Source organism: Chelonoidis abingdonii, chromosome 9, assembly GCF_003597395.2.
Source record: "Chelonoidis abingdonii isolate Lonesome George chromosome 9, CheloAbing_2.0, whole genome shotgun sequence".
Lineage (NCBI taxonomy): Eukaryota > Metazoa > Chordata > Testudines > Testudinidae > Chelonoidis > Chelonoidis abingdonii.
Genome location: NC_133777.1, coordinates 45,623,983 through 45,637,541, shown reverse-complemented (window position 1 = coordinate 45,637,541; position 13,559 = coordinate 45,623,983). Strand labels below are relative to the sequence as shown.

General features: G+C 45.6%; 1 protein-coding gene across 9 annotated transcripts in view; it reads right to left on the bottom strand.

Annotated features, from left to right (window-relative positions):
- The window catches only part of NEO1 (neogenin 1), a 477,222-nt gene that overhangs the window by 85,726 nt on the left and 377,937 nt on the right, over positions 1-13,559 (bottom strand). For all 9 annotated transcript variants that reach the window (XM_075069482.1, XM_075069491.1, XM_075069483.1 and 6 more), the window contains exon 10: positions 2,126-2,274. In XM_075069482.1, the coding sequence (XP_074925583.1) occupies positions 2,126-2,274 (149 nt within the window). The remainder of the gene's footprint in view (positions 1-2,125; positions 2,275-13,559) is intronic.

The window sequence follows — 13,559 nt, the reverse complement described above, 5'->3', positions numbered from 1 at the left end:
GCTCTTAAGTACTCCCAGAGCACATTCCCTTGTCGTAGTGCATGAGCCTTTTGGTTCCCACTGGAGAGTATTGCATCCTTGATGTTTCCCACTGCAGTGGTGGCCCTTAGAGACGGGCTCTGTCGGACAAACAGCCTGGAGATACATTTTCATATTAATTCCCAACAAGGACTCAGTCAGTTCAGGAATTAGATATATGAGATACATGTAAAGCTTTGTGGAGGGAATGGAGCCAGTGACTTCTGTTAAGTTACTGTTATTGTGGTTAAACCAGAACTGCTGAAATAAATCCAAAACCCAGAGAGGCTTTTTGTATTTAGGTTTCCTTTAAACTTTCTGAGCACCCACTAAGATCCAACCTTGCCCTTCCACAAATATTTCTTCATACATGTTCGCTAACTTGGGGCATTGTCTATGTAAAGGTTGGTGCAGCTTACCTAAAATCACTGTTAAAATGAGCAATTTGGTTAAAACCATGCAAACTCCAGTATGAAAACACATATTGATATGTAATTGGATTATGTCGATTCATCATGCCTTGGTAAAAGCTAAACCAGAACAAGTCAGTTGTAAACTGATAAGAAAAACCACAGGGGTTTACATCAGTTTAACTAATTTATTTTTAAACTAATTTTATTTTAACTTGTGCAACTTTTATGTGTAGATCAGGCCTGAACAAGTCACGTATCAGTTTGTTGCTATGAGATGAGTTAGAACGTAGAATACTGCCTTAATTCCGTTATGTTCATACTTCATGAATCCCATAATACTATAACATTCACAGTTCCTCTTTTCAGAGAGACACTGAGGCCCAGTCTACATTACGATTTTAGGTCGAATTTAGCAGCGTTACCTCAGTTTAAGCCTGGACCTGTCCACACGACTAAGCCCTTTTTTCGACTTAAAGGGCTCTTTAAATCAATTTCTTTACTCTACCTCCTATGAGGGGATCAGCACTGAAATTGGCCTTGCCGGGTCAAATTTGGGGTAGTGTGGATGCAATTCGACGATACTGGCCTCCGGGAGCTATCCCAGAGTGCTCCATTTTGACCGCTCTGGACAGCGCTCTCAACTCAGATGAACTGGCCAGGTAGACAGGAAAAGGCCCGCGAACTTTTGACTTTCATTTCCTGTTTGGCCAGCGTGGAGAGCTGATCAGCACAGGTGACCATGCAGAGCTCATCAGCATGATGTGCACATTGCTGGGTCAATTTCTTGTTTTGATCCACTCCATCTATCTTTTACATCTTAGGCTGGCAGCAGACAGTGCAGTATGACTGCTAGCAATTGTCATCTCCTGAGTGCTCGGCAGAAGACGATGCAAAACGACTGTTAGCCATCGTCATCTCCTGAGTGCTCAGCAGAAGATCGAATAACCTGGCTGAGTCACTCCCATGTCTGCCCAGGCGCCTCTGAACGACCTCACCGAGGTTGGCTAAAAGAGTACCCAGGAGTACGACGATGATGGCTACCAATCGTAATGCACTGTCTGCTGCCAAAAGGCAATGAGCTGCTGCTGTGTAGCAATGCAGTCCCATGTCTGCCAGCACCCAGGAGAAATATAGTGACGGTAAGCTGAGCGGGCTCCATGTTTACCGTGGTATGGCGTCTGCTCAGGAAATCCAGGAAAAAATGTGTGAAACGACTGTCTGCTGTTGCTTTCGCGGAGGGAGATGGGTGCCTGACGACATGCCCCATCAGGCACTGGGATCTCAACCCAGAATTCCAATGGGTGGTGGAGACTGTGGGGACTGTGGGATAGCTACTCACAGTGCAATGCTCCGGAAATCGACGCTAGCCTTGGTACTGTGGACGCAGTCTGCCGACTTAATGCACTTAGAGCATTTTGTGTGGGCATAGATACAATCAACTGTATAAAAACAATTTCTAAAAAACCGACTTCTATAAATTCGACCTAATTTCGTAGTGTAGACATACCCTCAGTTTTTATAGCTCTCTAGTTTAACCCTTAATATGCTGGCATTATCCAAACTGCAGTCAAATGATTGGCAGGATGTTTTGAGAAACTCAGAGGAAAAGTGTTACAACTAGACAGTATTGTTACTGGATATATGGCTGAATAAACTGGCATTATATTCTGTCCAGAGAGATATCGGTGTCATACCTGTTCATTATCTGTCCCCTTTTCCATGTAATAGAGCTTGTAGTTCTGGATTTCACCATTGCCCGACAGCGGTGTGTCCCATGTGACAGTGATTGAAGTGGGTGAATTAGCATATGCTCGAATGTTCGGTGCTGGACCAGGAAGTTGAACTGGAACGTAAACATGAAACTAGTGTAAATTCATCAAACTTAACTATTACATTTTACATTGCTAAACGTACTGAGGGAAACCCAAAAAGCAATCAACCCTGAAATCCTCCTTAAAACAGGTATTTTGGGTAACTGAACAAACCCATTAATATTACTGTACATTTTGCAGGCACAAGTTGTGTCTACAATGAGAGTCCACCCTTCTGCAAACTTATCCCTACATATTGTGCATAGGCTTTTAGGCTGCAACTGGGTGCTCGCTTAAGAGGCACTGAATCAGCCTGTTAGCTCATGAAAGATGCCTGAGAGCAATCACCTATGAGAGGAAGGCCTATAAAGCCGGCAGGAAGGAAGTAGGAGGGAGGAACAGGAAAGTCAGGAGTGAGGGCTTGTTGCTCCCAGCTGCTGTAAGGGCAAGCTGTTCCCTAAGGGGCTACCTGACTGGTATTGCATTGTATATAGCTGTATACATGTGGTGGTGGGAAAGTACTGGGAAATAAAAGGACACTGGTGTGTGAAAGAGTGGTCTCCAGCAAAGTTGTACCGCGAGCAACAAAGCGCTCGTCTACAGGCACATTCTACCAACAGTAAATCAAACTCCACTCCGTTACACCAGTTTTATATAGATGTCACTTCCCTGCCATAAGCATAAGCATAAAACTGGTGTAAAGGAGAGATAATATGTACCAGTAATTTTCCACCCTCTTCCACACTACCTCAGTTTCAGAATCCCTGAACTCCATTTCATTAATTGGCAGATTGAGAGATATGGTATTGTCTCAAATGATAGAAAACCTCATTTTTTAATCTCATTATTTGCAAACCCTGCAGACCACAGAGCAACTTCTGATTTCAAAAGGAGTTCTACTGCAAAGGTACATTATATGCTGGAGCTTTTTATACTGCATTTCAGAGAGATATTCTGAATGTACTTGCTCTCCATTCATGCCAAAACAGAACTTGCTTTGAAGAACACAGAAATATCAGCCCAGCTGGTGTGACAGATGGCGCAAAATCAAAGAACCTCTGACACTAATACTTTCTTCCCTCTCTTCCTCCAAAACAAACAAAAATTATTCCATTCTTTGTGTCACTGTGAAAATTTCGTTTTTGAGGTAGAAATCTGCAAAGGCACTTACATTTACAACAAATGCTTTAACATTTGTAAACCACTTCCATACACTTTAAAAGGGATGAAAAATACATGCTTTAGTAATTATAATATGTTGATCTAGCTGTCTTTGTGTAGAGCACACTCAAAGTATTTGCACTTTCCATGCTCAGCTGAGGCAATTATGTGTGGAATACAGGAACAAGTGGTACAGAACAGAGACAAAACATTAACAGAACTAAAAGTAATCATATTTATAGAAACTAAGGGTTGATGGGATCAGAAAGATCTTCACAGAGTCCTAAGAGATAAAAATTAATGGCCTGATTTTCAGAGCTGTTGGAATAACCCCATCTCCCCACTGGGGTCAATGAGAGCTGCAAGCGCTCAAGACTTTTGAAAAAAAGGCAGTAAAACTACATTTTAAACAGCATGACTAAAATAGGCAACATTCTGAGCAGCTGTCTGTTCTCTCGTAGACTTTGTATAGGTACTGATGTTTTAATCCACCTAGCCATTATTGATAGACATAGCTCATTAACTACCAGACCCTCAAAAGCTCAACACAACTGGAAATATCACAAGTACCCCAGAAAATTCAGGTTTGGACAGAAGCAAGTTGTCACTCTTATCACCTTCCAGAATAAAGGTTACTCTTCAGGGAGAAACTCTTGGCTTTCAGAACTGAAAAAAATGCTCTTCATTTTCTTTATGATTGGCAATCATATCCCATTCTTAAAAAATAGAGTTAGGTAGTGAAACAGACAAGACAGTTACCCATCTTTTCGTACCATTGTTCTTCAAGATGTGTTGCTTATGTCCATTCAATTCTAGGTTTGTGAATGCCCATATGTGCAGTCATCGGAGATTTTTGACTTAGTGATATCCAGAGGGCCGGCTGTGGTACCCCCATGGAGTGCCATGCTCATGCATCGGTATATCAGGGGCCGCCAGCCCTATGCCCTCTCAGTTCCTTCTTGCTGACAACTCCAAGAGGGGAAGGAGGGCGAGTAATGGAATGGACACAAGCAACACATCTTGAAGATAACTGTTTTTTCTTCTACGAGTGGTTGCCCATGTTGATTCCATTCTAGATGTCTCACAAGCAGTGTCCATGGAGGTGGACTCAGAGTTCACAGTCTTGCATCTTGCTGCACTGCTCTACCAAAGCCAGTGTCTCAAGCTTGCTGGGTATGCGCATAATGACAGATGGACAGATGACCAGTTAGTGGCCCTACAGCTCTCTTGGATTGGTACCCGTGCCAGGAAGGCCGCTGACGATACTTGTCCCTTCCTGGCACGGGTACCAATCCAAGAGAGCTGTAGGGCCACTAACTGATCATCTGTCCATCTGTCATTATGCGCATACCCAGCAAGCTTAATCGAGTGTGCCATCACGATTGCTGGCAGAGGCACCTTCGCCAGTTCATAGCAGTGGTGGATGCACGCCATGATCCAAGACGAAACCCTCTGAGCAGAAACCGGGCAATGTTTCATCCTGTCTGCCACCACAACGAATAACTGTGTTGACTTACGGAATGGCTTCATTTTATCTACGTGGATGGCCAGCACTCTACTGACATCCAGGGTGTGTAGCTTGTGCTCCTTATCTGATGAATGAGGTTTTGGAAAGACGATGGATAAGTATATGTCCTGGCCAGTATGAAACTGGCAAACAACCTTTGGCAGAAATGCTAGGTGCAGTCACAACTGGACCATATCCTTGTAGAAGACCATATAGGGTGGTTCTGAAGCAAGCGCCCTGATCTTGGACAGGGCCAACGTTATTGCAACCACAAACGAACTCTTCCAGGAGAGAAGCAGGAGAGAGCATGAAGCCAAAGGCTCAAAAAGCCGCATGAGCTCTGACAGCATCAGATTCAGATCCCAGGGAGGGATGGGATCCTAGACTTGCGGGTAGAAATGCTCCAGATCTTTAAAAAAACACTGATGCAGGGTCTAACCAAAATGCTAGTTATGACCAGATGTGGTCTGGCACCTTGATTATCAGGTCTAGGTCGTGCCTGTTGGGGATGTAGACCGACGCCAGCCATGCCTGCAGTGAGCAGAGATGAAACCAGACATGATGGGCCACATAAGTAGAGACTACCACGTGGCCTAGCAACTGTAGGCAAATGCAGGCGCTGGTGAGTGGGTGGCCCCTTACATGGGAGACCATGTTTGACAGGGTTTGGAAATGGGCCTCCGGAAGGAAGGCTGTGGCCCGCATGGCATTGAGGACCATGCCAATAAACTCTATTTGTTGCACTGGTATGAGGGTTGATTTCTTTTTGTTCACTAACAGGCCAGGTTGCAACAGGTGGAATGCATCAGCTGGAGACTGTTCTGCACTTGATCCTGCAATCTGCCCTTGATGAACCAATCGTCAAGATAAGGATAGACCTGGACCTCCCAACACCTCAGGTAAGTGGCTATCGGGGCCATGCATTTTGTAAATACCCATAGGGGCAAAGAGAGGTCCACCATAAAATGGAGTAACTGTCTGTGTCCTTGGAAGACGAAAATATGAAAATAAGCGTCTTTCAAGTAGAGGGCGGCATACCAATCTCCTAGATCCAGGGAGGGGATAATGGAGGCCAGTGAAACCATGCGGAACTTCGAATTCTTGAAGTACTTGTCGAGTCACTGCAGGTGAGGAATGGGTCTTAGGCCCCCTTTTGCCTTTGGGATCAAGAAATAGCAGGAGTAGAAACCTTTCTCCCCTCATTTCCTGAGGGGCCTCCTCCACCATCCCCAGTTGTAGGAGGTTGTCTACTTCCTGAAACAGGAGTTGCTTGTGAGAAGGCTCCCTGAAGAGGAAATGGAAAGAGGGGGGATGGTTGACAATTGGATGGTGTAGCCCAATGATACAATTTCTAGCACCCAACAATCCAAGGTAACCCATGACCAGGCCAAACGATAGGGACAGAGACGGTTGAGGAAAGGATGGGGCGGATCTAGGAAGTTGACTGTGGTGTTGCTCTCGAGCGCACCCTCAAAATGCACACTTCTGGCCCCTTGGTGTTTTGCTGGGCCAAGTTGTACAGGTGAATGAGAGGAGGAAGAGTGGTGAAGACTAAAACTAGTGTCCCTATCCCTTCTCCTTGTAGACCCCTGTCGAGACTGCCAAGGCCTTGGCAGCAGAGGCAGCCAGAATTGTTTCCTAACCGACTGAGGAATATACAATCCCAGTGAGTAGAGGATGGCTCGAGTGTCCTTCAGTCTGTGCAGCCTTGTGTCCATTTGCTTTGCAAAGAGTCCAACCCCATCAAACGGGAGATCCTGGATCAAAGACTGCATCGCCTGGGACAGGCCTGCGGTCTGACCACTGCTGAGGTAACCACCGCTGGCCACCGAATCAGTCGCATTTCATGCCATTTGGAGGGAACACTGAGCCACTGTTGGATCCTCCCTGAATTCTTGGGCCATATGCTGGGGGCATGGAGTCCTTAAACTTATGGAGGGAATCCCATAAGTTAAAGTTATATCTCCCCAAAAGAGCCTGATCGTTTGTGACTCTGAACTGGAGACTGGCCGTGCAATAAATTTTCCTCCCAAAAAGGTCCAGTTTCTCGGCCTCCTTGTTTTTTGGGGTGAAACTAGATTGCCCTTGCTTGGCTTTCTCATTGGCCACAGAAACAACCAATGACCCCGTGGCGGGTGAGTGTACAAGTATTCGAACCCCTTGGCTGGGATGAAATACTTCTTTTCAAGTCTTCTGGGAAGTGGGTGTGATTGAGGATGGGGTTTGCCAGAAGGTTTTTGCAATCTTTAGGACCCCTTGTGCACTGGGAGTGTGACATGTGCAAGGGTGGATGAGGATAGCACATTAAACAGTGTCTGGTTGCTCCACCATCTCTTCCACCAATAGGCCTAGGCTAGAGGCCACCCTTTGGAGCTGGGCTTGGTGCTCCTTAAAGTCATCCAGTGGGCTGGCATGAGAGGGTCTCGCCACAACCTCATCTGGAGAGGAGGAGGATGACTGGACCACTGGGAGAGGGCCTGGGGCATCACCCCCTGTGGGGGAAGAGGGTCTCGGGGTGGGCACCTGCCCTTTCACCCCAGCATCCGCTTGCACTTCACGCACAGAGCCTGGTGCTGTCGGTGTCGTCTGATACTTGTCCGATGCAGCAACTGACGATTGGTGCAATGGGGGCATTGGCATAACCGAGGTATTCCAGTAAGATCATTGCACTGGCCACTGGCCCTGCTGCCAGGACAGTCTAGGTCATAACTGTTGAGGATATAGACTGACACCAGCCACGCTTGCAGAGGCTGGAGATGGAGCCGAGCATGGCTGGTCACATATGTACACACGGCCATGTGGTCCAACAACTGCAGACGGGTGTGAGCAATGGTGAGCAGGCGGTTCTTTACATGGGATATTAGGTCTAACATGGCCTGAAAACATGCTTCCGGAAGAAAGGCTCTGGCTTTCGTGGATCAAGAACCGCCCCAATGAACTCTGTTTGATGGACAGGCATTAAGGTGGATTTTTTTCTCATTTATTAACAGGCCCAGGTCACAGCAGGTGGAACGCACCAATCAAAGCTCCTCTGCACTTGTTCCTGAGACCTGCCCTTGATGAGTCAGTCGTTGAGATACTGGAAGACCTGGACCCCTCAACATCTCAGGTAAGCAGCTACTGGAGACATACATTTTGTGAACACCCTCGGGGCTGATGAGAGGCCAAAGGGCAGCGCTGTGAAATGAAAACGGCGTCCATGCACTATGAAACAGAGGAAACATCTGTGACCTTGGAATATGGAAAAAAGTGTCCTTCAAGTGGAGGGCAACGTACCAGTCTCCTGGATCCCAGATGGGAATGATGCCAGGGAGGAGGAGTTGCTCATGAGAAGAGTCCTTGAAGAGGGACAGGAAAGATGGGGGTGTGAGGGAGGGGCAGCCAAAAACTGCAGGGTTTAACACTAAGGCCACGTCTAGACTACGCGCTGGATTGGCGCGTTAAAATCGATTGCTCTGGGATCGAAATATCGCGTCTGGTCTGAACGTGATATCTCGATCCCAGAGCGTGCTTAGATCGATTCTGGAACTCCAGCTAGATGACCGGACTTCCGGATTCGACACAGCGAGCTGCGTGGGATCGATCCCGCGCGGTGAAGATGGATGAGTAAATCGATTTTAGATATTCGATTTCAGCTACGCTATTCTCGTAGCTGAAATTGCGTATCTAAAATCGATTTAATCTCGTAGTGTAGACCTGGCCTAAGAGTCTATGTCCAACACTCAGTGGTCCGAGGTGATCCGTGACCGGGCCAAACGATAAGGATGAAGATGGTTGAGGAAAGAACAAGGTGGATCGAGAGAACTGATTGGGGCATCGCTCTCAAGCGCACCTTCAAAATGAGCACTTCTGGACCCCGGGATGCTCACCCGGCCCCAGCTGTCTGAGAGAGTGGGAGGAGGAAAGGCGGCAGCAACTAAAGTTCTTGTCTCTATCCTTTCTCCTTGCAGACCCCCAATGGGGCTGCCAAGACCTTGGCGGCAGGGTCAGCCGGATCTGCTTCCATGCACACTGCAGTATATGCATGTCCAGCGAGCGAAGGGTGGCCCGAGTGTCCTTCAATCCATGCAGCCTCACATCAGTCTGCACTGAAAAGAAACCATTCCCATCAAAATGGAGGTCCTGGATAGAGGTCTGCATCTCTTGGGACAGGATGGCAGTCTAAAGCCAAGAGCTGCACCTCATAACCACAGCTGCCGTGACCACTCTACCTGCCTTGTCCGCTGCATCCCACACCATTTGGAGAGAGCACCTAGCCACTGTGGTGCCCTCCTCCACCAGGCTGCTGAATTCCTGGGCCAGACACTGTACGAAGGACTCCTTGAACTTATGGAGGGAGTCCCATAAGTTAAAATTGTATCTGCCCAAGAGGGCCTGATAGTTCACCACCTGGAATTTCAGGCTGGCTGTTGAATAAATTTTTCTCCCAGAAAGGTCTAGTCTTTTGGCCTCTTTATTTTTGGGAGTTGAACTAGCATGCCCTGCTTGTCCTTTTTGTTAGCTGCAGGGACAACCAGTGAGCCTGGAGGTGGGTGGGTATAAAGGTACTTGAACACTTCGGCCGGGAAGAAGTACTTCTTTTTGGCTATTTTGGAGGTGGGAGGGATGGACGACCGGGTCTGCCAGAGGGCCTTGGCAATTTTCAGGACCCCTTCATGCACTGGTAGCGCAACACGTGCCAGGGTAGAGGCTGAGAGGCCACTGAACAAAGTGTCCACCTGCTTGGCCATCTCCTCCACCTCCATTTGGTGGTCTGGTCCTCAAGAATCCTGTGACCGCCTCATATGGAGATGAGGATGATGACGAGGCATCATCCCCCGTGGGGGAGGGAGGTTTTGGGATGGGCGCTGATTCCTCTACCCTGACCTCCAAGTGGGTCTCATGCACCGAGCCTGATGCCACCAGCTGTTGCTCTGAGGTGACAGTAGATGAGCTGTGCGAAGGGGACATCATCATCACCAGCATGCCCCATGCACTCCGATAAGGCCACCGCACTGGCCACTCGTTGTGTGCCAAGGTGGTGACATAGACATAGATGCAGATTCATGTGCCTAATCGCACTGGTGGGATCTTGGTGAGGGGCTGAATTGCCCTTCTGTGCTGGAGGAATCCCCTTTTGGCGACCATGGCAGGGTTGTTGACACCTGCGTCTGCTGTAGTTTGAACCCACTGCCTCTTATCCTGCTCTGTTTGGCAAAAGAGAATAACTTTTCTTCATTTTTTTTGTTGCAGTCTTTCACATATCTGAAGACCATTATCATATCCCTCCTTAATCTCCTCTTTTCCAAATTAAACATATCCAGTTCCTTCAACCTTTGCTCATATGACTTGCATTCCATCCCTTTGACCATCTTTGTCGCTCACCTCTAGATCCTTTCCAGTTTCTCTATATCCTTTCTATACATTGGTGACCAAAACTGGACACAGCACTCCAGAGTGGTACTATCACCTCCCGTGACTTGCATGCTACGATTCTGCTAATGCAAACAAAAATTGCATTTGGTTTTTTTGCAACAGCATTACATTGCTGACTCATGCTGAGGTTCTGGTCCACCACAGCTCCCAGATCCTTCTTAGCGGTGCTGCTGCTATGCCAGTTTTCCTTGAGGAGATGTTGCACTATACAGTGAAGAATGAACACGCATGCTCTGAGGTCCAATGGGAAGTGAGCAAAAGACTTATTGAAAGTCTCTGGGTGAGGATAACAAGGGAAAAGAACTGTAGCAATATTATGGTGGGGGTCTATTATAGACCACCAAATCAGGAAGAGGAAGTAGATGAGTCTTTCTACAAGCAGGTAACAAGATTAGCTAACACACGTGAGCTAATATTAATGGTGGATTTTAACTTTCCCGGATATCTACTGGAAGACTATTGCAGCAAAACATAACACTGCAAATCCTGCAAATTATTAGCATGTGTAGGGGACAACTTTCCAATTCAGAAATTTGAGGAAACAACCAAGGGGTTACCTATTTTGGATCTGGCTTTGACCAACAGGGATGAATTAGTTGCAAACATGAAGGTGGTTGGGAACCTGGGAGGATGTGATCTTGATCTGATAGAATTCAAGATCTTATGGAAAGAAGGACATGAGACCAGCAAAACAAGGACACTGAACTTCAGAAAGGCAGATTTCAATTGACCCAGAGAAATTGTAGGCAAGGTGCCATGAAAAGACCAATTAGGAAGAAAAGAAGTCAAAAGGGGCTCACAGTTCTTTAAAGATGTAATACTATAGGCTCAATATCAAGCTATTCTGACACAGAGGAAAGATAAGAAGAGCCACAGGAGGCCAATGTGGCTGCACAAGGAGTTTTTTAGCTATCTAAAAACTAAAAGGGATACATACAGGAAATGGACGGAAGGTCATGTCACTGAGGAAGTACACATGGGAATAGTACAAGCATGTAGGGGCAAAATCAGGAAAGCCAAAGAAAAGAATCAGTTACAGCTCGCAAGAAATGTTAGAGACAGCAGGAAGAGGTTCTTCAAATATGTCAGACAAAAGCGAAAGATCAAGCATGCTGTTGGTCCGCTGCTCAGTGGAGAAGGTGAGCTGAGAACAGAAGATGATAGGAAGGCAGAGCTCCTAAAGCCTACTTTGCCTCAGTTTTATCATAAAAATATAACATGACCAGATGACTAGTGAAGTTACCATTGACAATAAAGGGAAGGGATACAGATTGGGATAAGAAAAGAACATGTCAGATCTTCTCACCAATTTGCCTATTTAGAAACTGGGGGATTAACTCCCTGAAAGAAAACTACTGTCTTCCTCTCATGGATAAAAGTGACCCAGCCAAAATTGTAATTAGATCTGCTTACAAAAGTGGAGAGAACTAAATCTGGTTCACTCTGACTGTTTGAATTATTTGGTTATGAAACATTTTATTGAATTAGCACCAACAGCTAAGTCCATCCCATGTCTATCTGTAAAAGGGCTTTTCTTATCCTAAGGGAGATTTTCAGTAGACAACTAAATATTTCAAACGAACAATTACAAATGTATATTAATGCTTCCCAGTTCCTTTGATTCCAATCCATGTGTCTTCTTTACATCTATGTTACTAGAACATTATAGTTGCATGGTTAAGCACTCCAAAATGAGCAAACAAAAAATCAAGGACAGACATTATTACACAACTCTGCCTGCTTGTGCATACACATCACAATACTGTTACACCATCACAGACTATATTTCAAATATATTATTTTTTCCATAACCTTAGATGCACACTGTGACTCTAACAGCATTCCAATCCCAGAGAGCAGGGGGCTCCCTGGTATCCAGCAGTGTCTTAGTGTGCCCCCAAATCATTCTTGTCATAATCTGTATTTAAAAAGTGTCATGTAAGGTCTGATATGCAAACTGGTAATGCGCTGATCATTAATAGTATTGAGTTGTGTATGCATGGGTGATATAGGAAAAATTGTAAATATGTGCTGGAAATACATTCTAAAAATATGTTGGCAGGTAGGGCTTAACTTACCCATTCTACACAAAGGAACGTGTCTCTAAGGTAAATTAAGCAAAGAGAGACAATGGAAGTACATTTACATAAAAGGTAAACAAAGCCATCAGACTAGCAAGCTGGGAGATAGCCATATAATTATCATGACAGGGGGAGAAGACTGCAAAAATTAACATGGCGTCAGCAAGCTGAGCCCCCAGAAGGGCTTCCTGACTGAAAACACAGATAAATGTTGAGGATATAAGCAGAGAACTGTATTGACGTCTTTCACCTGAAGAGACAATAAAACTAGGTGCTTTGAGCTCTGTGGTGGATCCTGGCTAAGAACTGTGGTGAGAAAACTATTCTGAACAAAAGGTTCTAGTTTCTTAAGTTATGGTTTACTCTTAGAAGCGTATTTTTTTTTGTTTAACCATTTCTATCCCAATTCCCTCTACTTGGTATTACTTAAATATCTGCTCTTTGTTAATCTTAGTTTATTACACAATCATCTCGGTACAGTGTTTCAAGCTGAACAATAAAATCCTCAGCCAAACTATCAGGCTAGTGCTATGCAGTCTCTTTAAATGGACTAGAGAACTTAATACAGTTTGTGAGTGCTGCCGTGAGACGGGCTGAGCACTGCAGAGGAGATGGTCTGGGGGAGACTCGAGGGGCTGTTGCCGTCACCCTGCAAGGAGTAACCAGGATGGTGGAACGCAGGGTGAGGCCATCATACTGTAAGGAGGCTGCTGGTGTCAGGATGCTGAGCCACAGCTGCACAGCTCAGAAGTACCCAGGACTACAGGGCAGGAAGTGACACAACCCCTTACTGGTCTGAGTGAATACCCAAAGTGTCACACATATATGGGTATCCTGTACTGCTGTATACTACTATGTATATGCCAGAATCAATGAAAGTAAGTTATATGAAAAGTAGACCTCACTTCCACAGTATACTAGATTAAGTATACAGTACCTTAAAAGTGAACATTTACATGTATATACAGGCAAGTATTGTATATAATGCACTTGCAGCATCTTATTATGGAAGCATTGGTTGGTTGGTTCTATAGTTTAGGCTGAGTTGAATTTTGCACCTGAAGGAGGGATTCACCCACTTTGTTTCATATGACAAATACCATGTATCCCTCCCCAAAATTACAGCACTTACTCCAATTTACAAATTAATTTA